This window comes from Acomys minous (genome assembly GCF_964271855.1).
Source record: "Acomys minous genome assembly, chromosome: 14".
NCBI lineage: Eukaryota > Metazoa > Chordata > Mammalia > Rodentia > Muridae > Acomys > Acomys minous.
The window spans coordinates 22620576-22634057 of NC_140496.1; the positions used below are offsets into that span (position 1 = coordinate 22620576).

The following is a 13482-nucleotide window of genomic DNA, read 5'->3' on the forward strand; positions in this document are numbered from 1 at the left end:
CCATACCCAACAAGGTTATTTAGTTTAGCAGTATTTGTAGTTGAAGACTGAAGGGGAAGCAGGTTCTGGAGCAGCAGCGGGAACCTGGGCCGTGAGGCCACGGAGTGGTGAGAAGGGTAGGAGACAGCCACTCTCAAGGTCTGGGAATTGCTTCCCGACGCTAGGCACCCTCCAAGTACCCAGCACTGGGGGCTAGACACAGGCGCTCCACTGCTTGCCCTGGACTTCCGGTGCGCCAGAATCTGAGAACCTAGGAGGAACTGGCAGATGCCACATTTAGCGGCGCTGCGGTCTTCTTCGAGCTAGTTGTAGATCCTTGTCAGTGAGCGGCAGGATCGGGAGCTTTTCAATTCACCTCCTAATCAGTCTCAGGTTGACTCAGTAGTCCCTTGAGGGTTGGGGACCCCACTTGAGCTTTGGGGGGTTGTTTTTCTAGTGGTCATGGAAGTTCCTATCCTAGGACATCCAGGACTGCAGAGGGCAGCTCTGGCCGCCTGAGGACCGCGGCTGAAGGGGACGGGCAGGATAAGGCTGTGGCTGCAACTCCCCGGGCTTAGCGCCTACAGAGCACATAGGGCGGGGTCTGGTGGGAGGAGCCAGCGTGACCTTGGTCACTCTCCCGCCGAGACAGCCTAGGGGGTGGGACTCACCGTCTCTATGGTGACTGAGAAACAGGGGATAATACCACAGAGCCGCCCCGGCTGCAGTCCCGCCCGGGAGCCGGCAGGGAGCGGAGCTGTGGAGCCTCCTGGACTCCAGCATCTGTGGATCAGTTCCTGGGTCTTATCTATCGGAAGGCACGCTCAGGAGCAGCCAAGAGATAGAAGCCGGTAGGAGACCTGAACATCGCCCACCCTCATTAATATCCTCCGCAAGGAGGGGTGGGTGGGAGCAGCCTGTTACCAACCTTGGAAGGTAGAGAGCTGGATACCAGCTGAGCACCCAGGCCCTGGCCCCAAGCGTTCCACACACACCCCTGCCCCCACCTCCTTGCTAGGCTGATTGATGACTGCAGCTGTCCCAGCAGGAGCTGACAGGCAGATTCAGTTCAGAGACGGTGTGGCTACTCCACCCAGGGTCTGCAGACCCCAGAGCAGCTGCCTGTGACTCTGCTCCACCTGAACAGCCCCCAAATCCATCTTCCCATACACAGGAGTGAGCAACAGGCCCAGAATCCTTCCATTCCCTTGAGGCAGGCATCATGTAGCACCCAAACCTCCCCTGGACATTTTTACCCTTGGTGACAAGTGCAGGGCTTTGGGTTCCCGGTTGAGGCTTACACCTTGGGAGAGGCAAAGGGAGTGCAGTTCTCACAGAGGTCCCCGGGACTTGTAGGATCTCTTGGTTTCTCAGTCTTAAGAACTGCAACTTATGGGTGAGCAGTGGTGGTCACCAGGAAGGGCCTTTCAGTGTCCACCTGCTAGTAATGGAAGAAGAGGAAAGCTGTACAGGGGGCCAGGTTGCGGTCGTTGGAGACCTTTTTCCTAAGAGGCTGAGGGTAAAGATGGTGGCTGGGAATAAGGGTGTGGTCTGGAGGCTGCAGTGGGTGTGGTGATGGCTAGTGTGTCCTAACATTATGTAGGAGTATGAAAATGACAGTGCTGGTTCGACTCTGAGGGGTTTGGGGGCTAGGTCTGTGTCAATAGATAAAGTGGGAGCGCTAAGGGTGTGGTCAGAAAACTGCAGTGTGAGTGCATGGTGGTAGGTGGTCAACGTTTTGCATGGGAATATGGAAATGTTATTGCATAGATTGGATACTGCTGGGGGGGGTGTTCAAGACAGGAGTATGTCAGAAGCTGTAGGCATATGGCTGGACGGGGATGCTCTGAGAGGATGGTCAGCCAGCCTCTGTAAGGGCTGTGGGTGCCGAGTCAGGTCAGGGAGTGTGGGTGGGGTCTTCAGGATGTGAATTAAAAGGATGCAAAATGGAGATGCAAGTGTGGCACAGGTTTGATCTGTAGAGGGAGTTTTAGAGTGGTGTGGAGGGTGTGGTCAGAGACCTGCAGTGAAGAGCTAAGGGTGTGGTCGGTGGACTGCAGTAGGGGGCTGTGGGTATGCACTTCAGGGCAGGGCTGTGGGTATGCTGGGCAGGGGGTTCAATCCAGGGCCCTTAGTGTCTTTGTGGGGATGGAAGTGGGAAAAAAGGTGTCAACAAATTAATGGCTTTGGATATGGATGGAGGAGGCCTCAGTGCAGGGCTGTGGGTGTGGTCAGCAGGTAAAGGCTTAGTTAGGGTGTGGAGAGCCAGGGCTCAGTGCATATGAGCTATGGGAATGCGGACTGCTGTGGTCATGCTCAGGGTGGGATAAGACCTTGGTGGAGGACGGAAGTGTGGGTAGGGGATGTGTGCTTCAGAGAAGGCTTGAAGCGCCAAGCTCATGATCCCACTAACACCGTGGAGGAGCTAGGGGCTACTGTGCAGGCCTCTACTAGGTTGTTTCCAGTTTCCCACTCTTAGGCTCCACACACTGGAAGCTACGGCTTCAATCAGTGGCAAGGGGCCAGGAAGCACGGTTGTGCCCTAGGCTTAGGGAGTGCTGGCATGCCCCACCCGTGGGCCCCTGATCCCCAGCCCAGCCCAGCCCAGCAGCACTGGGAGCTTCTCCCTGAAGCCGCCCTGACACCATCCTACCCTTAGCAACACTCTCCAAGCAGCACCACCCTCCCTTAGCAACTGTCTCCAAGCTTCACAAACTGTGGCCAGGCCAGACCCAAGTTCCTGCTCCCCTCATGTTTTTGTTTAACAGCAAATAGTAACAAGGCCAGGGCTGGGCCAGCTGCGCCCCTGCCTAGGGCATGCGCCACTGCCCTTGCTCTTGCTCTTTTGTCAGGCTTAGGCTAGGCCTCTGTCTTCATGACCCTTACAGAGACACTGCCCTCATTAAACACCTGCCCATACACCAGCCTTGCCTGGCACTGACCCAGCTTGACATGGAATTTTCAGGGAGGCTTTCTGCACCCCCTCCCCCCATTTCCACCCAACCAGGCTTTGTGCCAGGGACAGACAAAGCCATAGCCCTAGCTGTTACCCTCACAGTCTTTCTGGACAGTGCCACTCTGTTCCCAGTGCTGTCTGGGCATCATGATTTCATCTTCTGAGCCCTATTGAGAACCAGGGCTGGCACTGACTGACAACACCTTTCTGCCCATGGCTCTTCCTCAGCTCTGGGCACAAACAGACACAAGGTGCTAATGCTACCCCCCCCCCACTGCCCCTCACTCCTGGCAACCCAGTCCTGACTGAGGGACTGAAGTGTTCCCAGCTCAGACCTGGCAGATCTTGAGATGGCCGTAGGGACATCCTGAGTCTAGAGGAGGAGGTGGAAGCAGCTTGGCTGGCAGGTAACTGAGGTGGATCCTTGCAGGGTGGCATGGCAGCGAGCACCGACGTAGCTGGGCTGGAGGAGAGCTTCCGGAAGTTCGCCATCCATGGTGACCCCAAGGCCAGCGGGCAAGAGATGAACGGCAAGAACTGGGCCAAGCTGTGCAAAGACTGTAAGGTGGCCGACGGGAAGGCTGTGACAGGCACAGATGTGGACATCGTCTTCTCCAAAGTCAAGTGAGTGCCAGGAAACCCCTGTCTCTCAGGTTCCCAGAGAGTGGGGAGTTGGGGGGCTGGAATCAGGATGTTAAGAAGGGGGATCTTTATGGTGCACATGGTGCCCGGCAGGGGGAAGTCTGCGAGAGTAATCAACTATGAGGAGTTCAAGAAGGCCCTGGAGGAGCTGGCAACCAAGCGGTTCAAGGGGAAGAGCAAGGAAGAGGCCTTCGATGCCATCTGCCAGCTGGTAGCAGGCAAGGAGCCTGCCAATCTTGGTGTCACGGTAAGTGCCCCGATAGCCCCGCCACTGAGAGGGGCGTGGGGAAATCTCTGCTGCAGTGGGAGTGGGTAGGGTGGGTCAGGTGCCGTCTTAGGTGACTCTGTGGGAACTCTGTCCAAACAGAAAGCAAAGACGGGTGGTGCTGTGGACCGGCTGACTGACACCAGTAAGTATACGGGTTCCCACAAAGAACGCTTCGACGAAAGTGGCAAGGGCAAGGGCATTGCTGGACGGCAGGACATCCTGGACGACAGTGGCTATGTGAGTGCCTACAAGAACGCAGGGACCTATGACGCCAAGGTGAAGAAGTGAGCCCTGGGAAGGCCCCCAGTGAGGCTGCTCCACTGGAGGCTCAGGCCTGGGTCAAGGGTCACGTGGAGCAAGAACGCCTGGTTCCTTCCCTGCTGGATCTGCCACAAAGAGCTTCCTGCCCAGTCCCAGGGCCATCCCATCAGGCCTCTGACCCAGACTGCTGTGTCCCGTTCTTGTCTCCCTGACTTCTGTCTGGGCGTCAGTGCCTATCCCCTCACCGCCCCAGCCTGGTCCCAGGCATGGCTGACTTTTGCCTGCTTGCCTCCTATTTAAGCTGCTGCTCTGGCCAAGTGCCTAACTCTTACCCAGACCTCAATAAAGAACCTTTTGTACCAATATGGACGGTGATGGGGTCATGGCATTCACACTGCAGTCCCCGCTCACTGTCTCACCCTCCTGCGTACACGCCCTGCTGGGCTCTTCCTTCCCACTGGCAGCCATGCCCAGAAGAGTGGATGAGATCTCTCTCCCTTAGTGCAGAGCAGAGGCAGATGGTCCAGGATAGCCTTAGGGGGATGCAAAGCTTTTTACTGGGCGCTGACCCTAGAGTGACAACATCATAGCCATTGCCCTATCAATAAGGGCCTCAGTCTGTGCTCAGCATTGGCACAGCAGGAGAAGGAAGCAGCGGCCTTGGCTGAGGCCCAGCGCCAGGCTGCAGCACTTTGGCTGCCAACGGGGGGCTACTAGGGTAGGACACCTTGGGCTCTAGCCCACGATCTCAGAATATGCAGGGCTGGAAGGAACCTGACAGAATAAACAGTTGGTTCACTAACTTCATGGCAGAGGAGACTGAGGGCCAGGGAAGAAAGAGATTTCTGCAGATGAGTCCTAACTATAACCCTCTGTCCTCATGCCAGCCCCGTTTGGCTCAGCAAGCCCCAACACTGTTTCTCCAAAATGGGGCGTAACGGCCAGGGATGAGCCTGTGTCCCACAGTGAGGGACTTCTGGCTGATCGCTCCCATCTGTTCACCATTCTGATGTGGAAGGTGGGGCTGCTCTGTTCCCTCCCACATCACCAGTGCTCCGAGTCCCTGGTGTCAGGCTAGAGCTGTCCCCGAGCTCAGTCTTGACTGCCAACTCCCCTTCCTGCTGTGGTGACAAGGAGCCTGGTGGACTCAGGGTCTGTCCATGAGAGGGCAGCTTCTGCTGTGTTCTAGAAAGTTTCAGAGGCTCATATTCACCAGTAATGTCTTTTCTGACCTGTGCACAAGTGAAGAAATGCAATTTGTGTACCCCTGACCCCACAGGCTGTCCTGGGATGTTCCGCTCACTCTGGGCTTAAGCCCAACCACGTGGGGATGAGAGATGTGGACAAACAGTGTGAGATGGACAGGGACAAGCAAGTGGAAAGCAGAGGCACAAGCTGGCCCCTGCCTCCCAGTTGCCAGAGTCTGGCTCCTCACTGGGCTGTCCCTGTCCTTTCAAGCTTTCCCCTCCCCAGCAGTAATGAAGTGGGCCCTCCATCTAGCCTGGGTAATGTTTTAACCACAAGCCTCACCTCAGTGAGCATTATGGGAAACCCAAATCCTTCCAGCTTCCACTTACTGAAAGGGCCTCACTCTCAACTAGAGCTGCAGAGAGAGGAAATAGCCAATGAGGACGGGAACAGCAGTCTGTTCATTCCTAAGACTGATGGGGTGGCTGAGACAGACAGAGAGAGAGAGAGAGAGAGAGAGAGAGAGAGAGAGAGAGAGAGAGAGAGAGAGAGAGAGAGCTGTCTGACTGCCTCACTCCAAACTCCACCTGGTAGGAGTAAAATCTCTTGCTTTCCTTGAAAAGCCACACAGAGTGGGAGGAAACAGGAAGGGCTAACAATCAAGATGTAATATGAACAAATTAATAAAAAAAATGGTAAAAAAAAAGAAAAAAGAAAAAGAAAAAGAAAAGCCACACAGAGTCTGAAACAGCTCAAGGTCCACTTAGAATTAGGGAGATTCCCGTAGTTGAAAACCGTGAGTACCTTCTCTAGCAAGGCCAGGCTGACAAGGCCATCCCACTAAACCCCTCTGGGCAGAGCTCCCTGAGGACTGGCTGCACACCAGCCTTGCTTCCTTCTCTTCCTTGCAGTGCAGCCTCTACTGGTTTCCCTCTGCTCCAGAGGGTTTTTTCTGCCCTCCAAGTTGGGTCCAGCTAGCCCTGCATTGTGACAACAGTGGCCTCTCCCTTGACATTGTAATACAGACCTCTTGTCCCAGGACTACCTGACACATTAGGAAAAACCAGAATCTCAAATTACTTACCCAGGAGTGCCCAGCAGCCCAAGAATTGCTGGCCTGAGACAGGACCAGCCACTTCTTGTGACACATGGAAACAGCAATGAAGGTGGCTTAGTGTGCAAGGCTCTTCGCTGTTATTTAGAGGAGCTCTGAGCAGATGTTGGGCTGCCACCATGTTTGTTCATGCTAGAAGCAGGAAGGGGTGGTCACACAGCAGGCTGGTGCTGTTTTTCTAAAATGTGACAGCTCAGACACTCCTCTTTCTAGACAAGGCTTAGGCTCTATGGAGATTTCTTTCATTCTTCCTTCCTTCCTTCTCTTCTTTTCTTTCTTTCTTTCTGGCACAGTTTCTCTGCATAGCCCTGTCTGTCCTGGTACTCACTCTGTAGACCAGACTGGCCTCAAACTCAGAGATCCTCCTGCCTCTGTCTCCTGAGTGCTGGGATTAAAGGCGTGCGCCATCAACACCCACTTTTTTTTTCACAAGATTTTTCTGTATAGCCTTGGCTATTCTGGACTTGTTTTGTAGACCAGGCTGGCCTCGAACTCACATCAATCTGCCTGCCTCTGCCTCCCGAGTGCTGGAATCAAAGGCGTGTGCCACCACTCCTGGCTGAACGGAGATTTCTTAATGGAACGAGGAGACAGAGAAAGTGGTTCTTGTGGAGCATACAGACAAAAAATACATTATGGCTCCCCTTGAAAAGCCAGATAAACCCAGATAAATGTGGATTTATTTATAACTCAGAAACATGAGGGCTTCACCGCTCACAGTATGGCACAGAAGTCCTTCCCTGCCTGGCATCTGAGTCAGGGGCATGAACCCATGTCTTCTCCCCATGCCTCCCTGCCTGACCTAATGTTACAGGTGAAGAGGTAGGAGAGTGACAGCCTTTTGTTTTCTGGCAACGTTAGCTGCTCTGGAGAAAGCGGTCATAGAAGCAGACCTACTCATCAAACAGGATCGCAGAATGTATAGACCTCAGGTGTGGAGTGGACGCTGAACCCAGGCATGCTCATGGGCTTGTTCCTGCTGCTTCTGCTGTCTGCCCAGCTTCTCTGGGCTTGGCCTGTCCTAGTCCACTGTAACCCGTCATCCTTATAGAGGAAGCCTTGGAAATGCACGCTCTACTCTTCCGCCCCGTAGTGGAAAGTCTGCAAGGAGCCATGCAGCCAAGTTCCTCTACCTTCCCAGCCCTGGATAGATGCCACTCCTTTTGTGACACAGCAAAGCTACAACTTTCCTCTTGTTCTTGCCCTTGGTCCTACACTTTGCCTAGTAACCTGCTTATTCTCAGGTCTTGGGGGACTGTCCTCTGGGGACATTTTCCTGACACTGCCTTCTCCGGGCTAGGACTGATGTTCTATCGCATACTCTTGTGGCACCACATCTCACTCTGCCCCTGATGCCTCAAGGATCCGCAGTCCTAGTGTAGGAGGCTCCGTGAGACGCATCTACATACGAAGACTTCACTAGAGCATCCCATACGGACCCCCAACATCCCACTACACCTTTTATTCCAAGCGCTTACTAGACCAACCTTTGAGGTCCATCGTGAGTCTTACCAGGCTGTGTGCTCCTCCAGAGTGGACACCTTTGCACTATGGCAGGAGGAGACTCCAAACATTTCAGAGTCTCTGGAAATTCTTCAAACACAAAAGACAGCGATGGATGTGTTCTTTTGTAACGTTCCACCACAGCCTCAAATGACACTGACAAGTGTCCACTATTTTTTCCTTTCTGACATTTTCAATCAAATGCTTCTATGTGAAATGGTGCCTAGGACTAAGTGCCAACAATTTGTGTGGGCAGAAGGAAAAAATGACCAAATGGGAGGAGATAAGTGGAAAAATAAGAGGGACACTATAAAGTAAGCATAATAAGTTTTTTCTTAATCTTTGGGGGTAAACACCACCACCCAACACCATGACGATGACACTGAGAGCCCTCCATGGGTCAAAGGGAGCTGGTGGTGAAGAATTCAGTGCTAGCTCCACAAACTAGGCTCGGGGTCAGCTTCTGAGACACTATGTATTAGATACTGACCCGTGTCGTGTGCCATCGGTGAGGACAACAGCGTGCTTTTCCCAAAGGGCGACGATCTCCCCAGAGGATGACTTTTCTCAGGAGGCAGGAGCGATTTCCCGGGATAACCTTTTTGCTCTTTATTCAGTTGCTGCAGCAGATACTCATTAGTTACCACCAGGGACCTGAGGCCCAGGGGGAAAAGGCAGTCATGAAATCACAAAAGCAAGGTAGATGCCATTCAGGTCTGCAATGGCTGCTAAAGACAAATGCACAATGAGGTAACATCATTCAATAGAACTGTCCAGCTTATGAGTGGGCTATTTTAAAAGCAGAACTACGGTTCCTTTGTTACAATTCATTTGATTGTGTTCCAGACTGACTGAAGCGATAATACGTTTCACATTTTGTGGAGTGGTTCTTTTATTCTTTCCAAAGCACTTTCTTGATGAGGTAAGGGCACTGGCCTCTGGTCAGTCCTGCAGTTCCCACTCCCAAATCACTGCTTCTTTTAATAGCCTGCCTCTGTAGCTAGCAAATGCTACAGCCATACTGCATTCTTCGGTTTTTTTGGTTTGTTTGTTTTATTTCTTGGTTTTTCGAGACAGGATTTCTATTGTGTAACCTTTGGCTGTCCTGGACTCACTTTGTAGACCAGGCTGGCCTCGAACTCACAGCGATCCGCCTGCCTCTGCCTCCCGAGTGCCGCCACTGCTGGCTTCATACTGCATTCTTGAACTCTGAGTTACCACACAACACTAAGAGCCACCCACATACCAGCACACACACACAAAATGACACGTACAGCCAGGTGTGGTGGCACACACCTTTAATCTCAGCACTCAGGAGGCAGAGGCAGGCGGATCTCTGTGAGTTCAAGGCCAGCCTGGTCTACAGAGCGAGTTCCAGGACAGCCAGGCCTATGTGGAGAGACCCTATCTCAAAAAACAAAACAAAACAAAAAACAAACAATAACAACAAAACCAAACAAACAACCCCCACCAAAAAAAAAAAAAACCCAAACCAAAAAAACCCATACATACACAGTATTAATTACAGTACTGTTTGTTTTGTTTTGTGGGGGGGTTGGTGCTGAGAATTAAACCTAGTACCTCACACTTGCTGGGTACACACATAGCCATTGACACTGTACTGTTTTTGGCAGTCAAATACTGTTCATCTAAACTGGTATTAATAGAGAGCTAATTAAAAAAAAAGAGAGATAGCCATACTTGAGTATTAGGCAGCTGTAAAAGCATTGAGAACTAACTCAGACCACTGTGAACAAAATTTTCAAGGCAAAAATGTTGGAGCAATACCTTAGTGTGAAAAGGTGCTTGCAGCCATGTTTCATAATCTGAGTTTGAATTTTGGGATGTGTGACCTCCACATATTCCAGCATATTCAGTTCTCCTGCCCTTATCAAATACATAGGTAGATAGATAGATAGATAGGTAGATAGATAGATAGATAGATAGATAGATAGATAGATAGATAATTTCAAATGTTAAAGCAGGCCTGGAGAGGTGGCTCACAGCACACTGGCTGCTTTTCCAAAGGATTCCAATTCAAATCCCAGCATCACAACTATCAGTAACTCTAGTTCAAGGGGACCCTGGAACCCTCTTCTGGCTTCCATGCACATCAGGCATGTATGTGGTGTGCAGATATGCATGCAGGCAAAGAACCCACACACATAAAATTAAACAAGTTTTAAGTTAAAAATAAAAACGAAGCTGGGCATGGTGGCTCATGCCTTTAATCCCAGCACTCCAGAGGCAGGTGGATTTCTGTGAGTTAGAGGACCTCTGGTCTACAAAGTCCAAGAGAGTCAAGGCTGCACAGAGAATCCCTGTCTCAAAACAACAACAAAAGCAAACAAATAAAAAAAATGAATAAAAAAGTAACACCTGTGCCCCCCTTTCTTTTTTTTTTTTTTTTTTGTATTCTTTTACTGTGCTCCCTTTTATACATGACCCATGAGCAATAGCCACATCACCAGCATCCACTGTGGGACAGTGAGAGGAAAGGAAAGGAGAGGAGACAGGGAGCAACTAGACCCCTCAGGGTTTACCTTGTTTATGGATTTGACTTTGGGATGACATAAATGGCTTATAAAACTACACATACAAGATAAACCAAAAGATTTCCCTAGGAATCAAAGTGAAAATGAAACACATGAGCTGAGGGGCTTAGGAAAACAGTTGTTTAAGGTGAATCTGAGGTAGGTATTCTGCGTGCTCCTCCCTTAAGAGAGCAGCTCTAATGAGCACATGCACAGTGTGCGCCCCACAGCACAGCCTGGAAACACCAGAAGCGCAAAGGCTTAGAAGTTCCCAGCCAACAGTGCCAAGCAGAATTTTGGGCTGGGGCCCAGCAATCTGCATTTCAACAGCTCCTTCCTGTAACTCCCATGCAGACCAGGGCTTGAGAACCATGACTTGATGCTATTCTCTTTACTCTGTAAAGCTTGAAATAATTAAGAGTTTTTGTTGTTGTTTTTTTTTTCTTTAGAGTCTCAGGTGGCACAGGCTAGCCTTAAACACTACTTAGCCAAGGCTGTCCTTGAAGTGCTGACCCTCCTACTACCACAAATACCAGGATTATAAGTGTGTGCCACCAAACCCAGCTGAAAAATTGTGGGTTTTTTGTTCATTGTTTTTTTTTAAGGCAACCCGGAAAGGGCCTGGATCCGACCCTCTGGTTTTAATGCTACTCTACTGAAATTCAATGGTGAGGTCTGGGTTTGAAGGTAGTTTGATTTTTGTAAACATCAGTGAAAGCGCTAGCAGAAGTAGATTGGCAAATCAACAAGATTTCAAGTTTCCCTTGGACTGCCAGCTGCCTTAAGGTCCCCTCCCCTACAACCCCCGCCCCTGGACGTGTCTGCAGTCTGCACCTTGAGGGTGCACCTCTGTGAAGAGGCTGATGCTGTGGTGTACTTTGCATTCTTTCCCTATTACTCCCGACTGAGTGCTCTTGGTGAGTCTCCTGTGCCCAACAGCAAACAAGCACTTTCCAGAGGAGCCGGAGGGCTGATCTGAGGGGTCTGTAATGACCCTAGAGTCCCATTACAGCATCGAAAAACTAATTATTTAGTTGCCACCCACTACCGCCGCCAGCCAGCAAAGGGTTGTCCCTGGTGTACAAAAGCACTAAAAGTAGTCCTTTGATCCCTGGCTAACTGGCCAAGTACAGGAGATTTACATACAGACTGCACTAATTTACACAGGTGTGCTTTCTAGTTTCCAAGAAAAGCAGAGGCGATAAGGAGAAGTGAGCACATGCTCCCCAGGCAGCCAGCCAGGCCTGCTCCTACCTCTGACTCTCCTGGAGAAGAGCAACTGTCTCCTCCAGCCTTTTCAGCTGAGTCAGCTCCTGGTTCAGGCAAGCCACCTGGACGGTCAGCTGTTGGTTTTTGCGGAGAAGATCATCTACGAAAGGTACAATAGCTAGGAGTGAGCAGGACTCCAAGCTCATCTTTGAGTAGAAATCAAGTACTTGGGAACATCGTGCCTGAGCCCCCACCCCCACCCCACATGCCACCGCTCCCTGCCTTGGAGACAGGGGTTACTTGTCAAGAATATGGCGTTTAGCAATAGATCTGAATTACAGTTCAGCCATGTACAGTTGCACATATCAGACCACCTTTCGAGTTTCACCAGAGCTAATGACCATGGCCCACAGTACCACCATGAGGGTCCAGTGTCTCACTCTGTACCCAGTAAACAAATATTCAGTCTCCCGCACTCTCCATTTTGGTTTGGAAATGGGTGCCCTTTTCTTCCTACCTAGTTTGTGAAAACAGAGAGAGCTGTGTCAATCTATAAAAGTAATAGACTGCAGCATCTCAGTGATAGCCAAGACCTGCCTCTCCAAATATTCCAGCACTGCCTGCCGTCGTGAGGTAGGCAAAAGCACAGGACCTCTGGTCCTATAAGAGCCAGTGTTTTAGAATAACGTTCTGTAAATGCTAATATGCTTACCAATCACCTGGGAATTTGTTAAAAATAGACTCTGATTCAGTAGGCCTGCGGAGAGGGCCAACACTCCCTTGTCTAACAAGCTCCCAGGTGATGCTACCATGGCTCACGTTTTGTGTGGCACGGTCTAGAAAGTGAAAAACAGGACTACAGTAGCTGCACTGACCCACAGAAAGCCACCTGCAGAACCAGGCCTTCCTTAAGTCTGAACGAAAGGACTGTTTTTCAAAGTAGGAAGGAGAAGGCTGGGTTCTGTGCCTACCAACCATCATGTGGTGCTGCGTTTTAACAGTGGAGGCTCAGCACTTCCACGCCAAGGTCCTCACAGCAATCTGAGTGCCTGCACTCCTTATAAAAGCTGAGCTAGAGGTTGAGGGTAGACGTTACAATACAGGCTCGCCTATGCTAATGATGAAACAGTGGAAACCAATACTTGGTATTATTTTTCATTTATCTCAATGGCAAATGTAAAAAAAAAAAAAAAACCATAGTGTTTACAGCTGGGCATGGTGGCACACACATTTAATCCCAGCACTTGGAAGACAGAGGCAGGCAGATCTATGAATTTGAAGCCAGCCTGGTGTACAGAGTAAGTTCCAGGACAAGTCAGGCTACACAGAGAAACCCTGTCTCAAAAAGCAAAAACAAGATAAACAGACAAACAAAAATAACATCTGGGAAGATGGAGTGAAAAGGTAACTTGAGGGGCTCCAAGAAAAAAAAAAATGTAACTTGCATGCATGAGTTCTGATGTGATTAATCAAAACCACATTTCCCTGGAGAGATTTAGCAACATGTAAAAAAAAAAGAAAAATAAAAAAACTCTCAAAAATGTCTTATGCCAGAAGGCCACTGGTGGTATGCGCCTTTGATCCCGGCACTCAGGAAGCAGAGGCAAGCAGATCTGTGACTTTGAAGCCAGCCTGGTCTACAGAATGTGTTCCTGGACAGCCAAGGCTGCACAGAGAAACCTTGTCTCAAAAAAAAAAGTCTGAAATGTACTTTTGTGTACATTTTTTTTTGTACAGCAGCTTTTGGCAGCAGCATTATTTATTATAGCACGAGTGTCAGGACTTATAGCTCCAGCACCGGGACAGGGAGGTGGTCTCAGGGAACTGT

The 13482-nt window shown here is 50.5% G+C and overlaps 2 protein-coding genes across 7 annotated transcripts in view; one reads left to right on the top strand and one right to left on the bottom strand.

Annotated features, from left to right (window-relative positions):
* Positions 1-672: 672 nt before the first annotated feature.
* TPPP3 (tubulin polymerization promoting protein family member 3) lies at positions 673-4471 on the top strand. The gene is made up of 4 exons (XM_084755568.1): positions 673-830; positions 3366-3559; positions 3671-3824; positions 3945-4471. The coding sequence occupies exons 2-4, from the start codon at positions 3372-3374 to the stop codon at positions 4131-4133; spliced, it is 531 nt and encodes a 176-aa protein (XP_084611694.1). The 5' UTR covers positions 673-830; positions 3366-3371; the 3' UTR covers positions 4134-4471.
* Positions 3811-13482, bottom strand: part of LRRC36 (leucine rich repeat containing 36) — a 55897-nt gene continuing 46225 nt past the window's right edge. For 4 of the 6 annotated variants that reach the window (XM_084755518.1, XM_084755517.1, XM_084755516.1 and 1 more), the window contains exons 13-14: positions 11700-11814; positions 8227-8565 (exon numbers count right to left, since the gene is read on the bottom strand). In XM_084755518.1, coding sequence (XP_084611644.1) covers positions 8343-8565; positions 11700-11814 — 338 coding nt within the window. In that variant the 3' untranslated portion in view covers positions 8227-8342. Of the gene's footprint in view, positions 3933-7920; positions 8002-8226; positions 8566-11699; positions 11815-13482 lie in introns of those variants that run through there. The other 2 variants (XM_084755514.1, XM_084755519.1) reach the window with 2 other exon arrangements.

What these genes read in the sequence shown, in the direction of transcription:
- TPPP3 (XM_084755568.1), top strand. Translation starts at nt 3,372, where the DNA reads ATGGCAGCGAGCACCGACGTAGCTGGGCTGGAGGAGAGCTTCCGGAAG. An exon ending in ATCGTCTTCTCCAAAGTCAA is followed by an intron (nt 3,560 to 3,670) that starts GTGAGTGCCAGG and finishes GGTGCCCGGCAG; the next exon opens with GGGGAAGTCTGCGAGAGTAA. An exon ending in CTGCCAATCTTGGTGTCACG is followed by an intron (nt 3,825 to 3,944) that starts GTAAGTGCCCCG and finishes CTGTCCAAACAG; the next exon opens with AAAGCAAAGACGGGTGGTGC.